The sequence below is a fragment of the Morone saxatilis genome, unplaced genomic scaffold (genome assembly GCF_004916995.1).
Source record: "Morone saxatilis isolate NCDOM2014 unplaced genomic scaffold, NCSU_SB_2.0 Contig14, whole genome shotgun sequence".
Classification (NCBI taxonomy): Eukaryota; Metazoa; Chordata; class Actinopteri; family Moronidae; genus Morone; species Morone saxatilis.
Window position 1 is genome coordinate 969,962 of NW_023339696.1, and position 5,115 is coordinate 975,076.

A 5,115-nucleotide genomic window follows, 5' to 3' on the forward strand; every position below is an offset into this window, starting at 1 on the left:
GTAGAGACGCACTTGCTCGGAAAGCTTCCTGTTTCTGGTTTGGCGCACTCAGCTGAGTGAACACAACCTCGCGCGCCAAGGCCTACATCCTGGCGCGCCAGCGAGATCTACATCATTTTAACGTCACAGTGTCGTGCGACAGGCCGGGAACGGCGAGTATACTGTGGCCTTAACAAGTCAGCAACAGCACAAGCAACAGGTTCAGCCTGAGGATGTGTGTTGAGGCTGCTGTGCTGCTGGAGCGGGCTGCAGCACACAGTTTGTTGTGCTTGGTACAGTTCACTGTTTGACAACCATAAGACTGAAGGACAACTGACCTTTTCTCAATGCTTACTGAATATATGAAGCATTTTAATTACAGTTTTGCTGTTATTCAGCTTTAATGTGGATCATGTCATTGTGATTTCAACTGACCTTTGTGCCTTGTTTCTGTCTCTCAGGGGTCTGTGGAGCCCATGCAGATTGATGCAGACCCCCAGGAGGACCAGCAGAATGCTCCAGACACCAACTACATAGTGGAGAACCCAACACTGGTATTGCCCTGACAGACTTTCATCACAGTGACATACAATGTTACAATAATTATCTCTGTGATGGCAGTGGTGTACATTTGTGTTTTTAAGAAAATCAGGGGCTGCTGCTACTGCTTAAATGTTGTTGATGTGAATCATCAAGTTTGAATGTCAGCATGGTACATGAAAACAACCAAAGCTTTACTTTAATAGATCACATAATCTAAATATTAGCAAACACAGGGGAAACCACTCCAATCTAACAGACTGTCGAGTTATATGAAGTCGCCTGAACATTTCACTGTGGAGCAGTTTTGACATTTTGACATAAGATTTCTCACCTGCCCCTTCCTGTAGGACCTGGAGCAGTATGCCACCAGCTACAGTGGATTAATGCGCATCGAGAGGCTGCAGTTTATCGCAGAACATTGCCCTCAGCTCCGAGTGGAAGCCCTGAAGATGGCCCTCACCTTCGTCCAGAGGACCTTTAACGTCGACACTTACGAAGAGATCCACCGCAAGCTCACAGAAGCCACACGGTATTACGGTTAATAACATCATGACATAAGAACACTGCTTTTGGTGAGAGACTACTATAGGATAAAACATTCGCTCTTACTACACCAATGGGCAGCATATCCTTGCATTTAATTATGCGTCTGATGTGTCACAATGCAAACTACATCAAATGGTTTGTTGCACCAATAGAAAGGACATTTTGAATTTGAAATAGTTAATTACACTTCAAAAATTAACCACGTTCTGTAAGCTTGGGCCACAGTGTATGTACACCACTACACCACAATCTGATGCTAAATATATGCTTTTTTTATTTACTTCACTCAACATCTAATGTAAATTGTATTATGTGTATTGTTTCTGTAGAGAAGTGCAGGGTGTGCCAGACACAGTACCTGAAGGTGGGGTTGTTCCTCCTCCTCTGGACTCAGCCTGGGCTGAGTCCACCAGGAAAAAGGCTCTGCTTAAACTGGAGAAACTGGATACTGATCTCAAGAACTATAAGGGGAACTCCATTAAAGAGAGCATCAGGTATGGTGGCACACAGCACAGTTTATCATGGACTTTATTATCATCATCACAAGACCCATCACAGAATTGATATTTTATGAATTTTGAAGTTTGGAAAGCCATATAAACGAAATGAACTGCCACTAGATGTCACACTAGAGCACCAGCATCTCAGACCAAACAACTGGACACTATATCCCACCAGACTCCATTGACAGAACCAGTCATTTTTACTTAACCAGCAATAGTAAAACACATTTAAAACTGGACATCTTTGTAAGTCTTTACCACCTCTTTATCTTCCACTCACCTTCCTCCCGTTCTGCCCTCCCTCCCCAGGAGAGGCCATGATGACTTGGGGGACCATTATCTGGACTGTGGTGACCTCAGTAATGCCCTCAAGTGCTACTCCCGAGCCAGAGACTACTGCACCAGTGCCAAGCACGTCATCAACATGTGTCTGAATGTCATCAAGGTACAGCAATGTTCTGCTGCTGCAGTCACCATTGTAACAACTAGTGGATGGAGTTATGAATACTGATTTAATATCAATACACTTGTCTGTACTGTCTGTATGAGTTTTTATGGATCTAATAAGTCGAGTATTAAGCACTTGAAGGGATAATTTCCTGGAAATAATTTTTTATCTTGTGAAAATTTGATTTGTATTTTGCCTCCTCACTTACATCCTCGAATGTATCAAAAAAGTACTTAACAGTTACTTCTGGGCTGTGGCGATAATGTTGTGGTGAGAGGAAAACTGTAGTCAATTTGCTGTAGACATGTCTAGTGTCCTACATAAAGTGCTGACCACCTACCTGTAATTAACCTGAGACGCTTCATCATTAAACAAGGAGTCAATACTAGGCTTACTGGTAAATTATATGACCGTTTGGAAGCAAATGCTTTCCTGTGTTATTAATAAAAACTCATGAAAAATGTTGTGAAAAGGTCCTGGAAAGTGATTTCTTAAAATAAGTGGGAACCCTGTCTGGTTTATGAAGGTATCCTCTTTCCTCCACTGTAAACGGCATTTCATCGTTGCTGTCATAATCACTAATTTTTAGTTTTTTGTATTTGTTTTCTTTCATAAACCACTGTAACTCGGGTTGAAACAGTTGATATGTTCTGTAATGCACTGTGCACTGCACAGTTGGGCTTAGGCGTAGGAATACAGCAGTTATAGGTTGAGAAAAAACAAAAACGAGATATACATTTTACAAAACAGTTGTTTTTACGCTGTGTGACCCAGGAAATCAGTGTGAGGTCAGGAAGTAAATCTTATCCTCTGTGCCCACAGGTTAGTGTTTACCTCCAGAACTGGTCCCATGTATTGAGCTACGTCAACAAAGCCGAATCCACGCCAGAGATAGCAGAGGTGAGTGTGCTTTGTTAGCATTAACAATCGGGCTTTTCACAGTGAGGCAGAAAACTATTCATGCAGCCAAGCCTGCCTTTGTTTCTCAAAGCTTGTTGTTGAGATGACCTTCAGCTGACGCCATTTCTTTTTCTTTCTGTTCAGCAAAGAGGAGAGCGTGATAGCCAAAATCAAGCAGTCCTCACCAAATTAAAGTGTGCTGCAGGTAAGACGGAGTTATGCTCTGTGATAAATAGTCCTGGGGTCTCATTTATAACCGTTGCGTACGCACAAAACGGGCTGAAAGTGGCGTACGTGACTGTTCCACGCCAAGGTTGTGATCTATAAAAAACAAACTTGACGGAGAATGTGCGCGAGCCCTAAGCAAACTCTGACCCAATGCGTACGCATGGTTTGGAGGGGGAAAAAAAAGAAATTGGTGACACGACGTGGTGGTGAACTGAAGTCAAGACTGAAGAAATGTAGATTGAGAAGAACGATTATGATTTTATCATCGCCTTCATAAGTTTGTAATTTCAACCCGTATCATGTTAATCTATTAATCGAAATGATTTAAGTAACTGCTTAATTCTCAGTTATTACATCCAGAAACAATCTCTCCTTTATAATCGTCAGTGCACTCCCATCAGAATCAGAGTGAATCGGCCGTGGAATAACCAGAAGTATCCGGCGTCTCGCTAAAGTACTAACCATAGATTTGCGGCTGTAACAGCCATGATTTAGCTCTTCTGCAATGCATTTTTCCTGGTCCATCTTCCATTCAATGATGAAATCACATCCCAGCTTCCAGAAGTAGCAGAACTTATGCTGGGGGCTGCATAAGTACCAATGTTCGCCTACTATACGTGCCCCTGATTGGTCCGAAAAAAATAACAAAAGCACGTGAATGGTCACAGGTAGCCAGTATGGAAATTACGTTGTATCCGCCAGACTCCGCCCCAACGATAGCGCCAGCCGTTTCCCTGAAACTAATACCGATTTCCAAACACAAAATGTATACTTTTAAGCATACCAATACTGTTATCTGAAAACATTGGAGGCTTCTCATGATCTCAACTTGCACATTCTGTAAAAAAAAAAACAACCCTAATTTGAAAAAAACGATATTTACTTTGTTTATGTGAATGTCCCCCAGGCCGATTGCTGCTGTTTTGCCGTGCAAGCGTCACATATATATTATAAAAAAGCAATATAAAAATATCAAATAAAAAATGTATACAAAATTTAAATAACTGATAATTGTTGCAAGTAAAAAAAAAATATAGTTAGGTGATTTTTAGCTTTTTGTACAGTGCATGCATGTGGCAGAAAGATTTCCTTATACTGTACTCAGAGGAGAGAGAATCAATTCAATTTTAAACACTCCAAATACAAAGATAAAACATTGGACTATATATGAAAATAATATGTATCTGACAGCAAACCATGTAACAGTGCATCATCACTCATGTTTTACCTCTCCAAGGTCTTCCCACTCCGCGAGAAGCACCCAGGTGAACTGACACCGGCAACACCAGACAGGATACACGAACATTGTGAGGAGCTCCTGAATGCTAGACTCTGCATGACAGGCAGCCGCATACTACGAGAAGGCCTCCCCCAAATCGGTTCATGCTAACACCAACCCCAACTACCCCGCTTCAGTTCCTGCTGAACACAGAAACGACACACACATAAAGACTTTAAATGTTCCAATCAATCCTCTGTTCCCCATTTTATGATTGTCTGGGGGGGGGGGGGGTGGGGAAATCCTTTGTTAGTTTGTGTGTCAGTGTGGAATTTTGGATGAAAAGAAAATGTGCTTGATGAAAGCTCGGCACTTAAAGCTTACACTTACTGGTAGGAAATCACCTTTCACTGCTTACCACGATGGTCATGCCTAATTAACCGAAAGAAAGTTAAAAATAAAAATACCTAAAAGCCACAACACAAACCACTCTTGTTTTTAGCATTACTCGGTGTCAGTGGAATATCCAACCAACAGCTTAGAGTTGCCAAGCGTGTCCAACTGCGTATGTATGCTACCATGTCTGAAGTTTAATTTTATTCTCTGCTTGAACATGGTACATAAAATTCTCAAAACCAATCTCCTACTTCTACCTTCATTAAAACCTCCAGAACTCCTGAAACATGCAATGTTGATTTCTAAAGTTTTGCTGCTGGACACAAAAGATCCTTCCTAATTCACTGTAAAGC

General features: G+C 41.6%; 2 protein-coding genes across 2 annotated transcripts in view; both read left to right on the forward strand.

Annotated features, from left to right (window-relative positions):
* Nucleotides 1–3,246, forward strand: part of gps1 (G protein pathway suppressor 1) — a 7,838-nt gene extending 4,592 nt beyond the window's left edge. The window contains exons 2-7 of the mRNA XM_035654930.1: nt 441–533; nt 870–1,051; nt 1,398–1,562; nt 1,881–2,016; nt 2,842–2,919; nt 3,064–3,246. Of these exons, the coding sequence (XP_035510823.1) occupies nt 441–533; nt 870–1,051; nt 1,398–1,562; nt 1,881–2,016; nt 2,842–2,919; nt 3,064–3,246 (837 nt within the window). The remainder of the gene's footprint in view (nt 1–440; nt 534–869; nt 1,052–1,397; nt 1,563–1,880; nt 2,017–2,841; nt 2,920–3,063) is intronic.
* Nucleotides 1–5,115, forward strand: part of zgc:158403 (tetratricopeptide repeat protein 39A) — a gene marked incomplete at its 5' end in the record, with an annotated part of 767,589 nt that overhangs the window by 545,881 nt on the left and 216,593 nt on the right.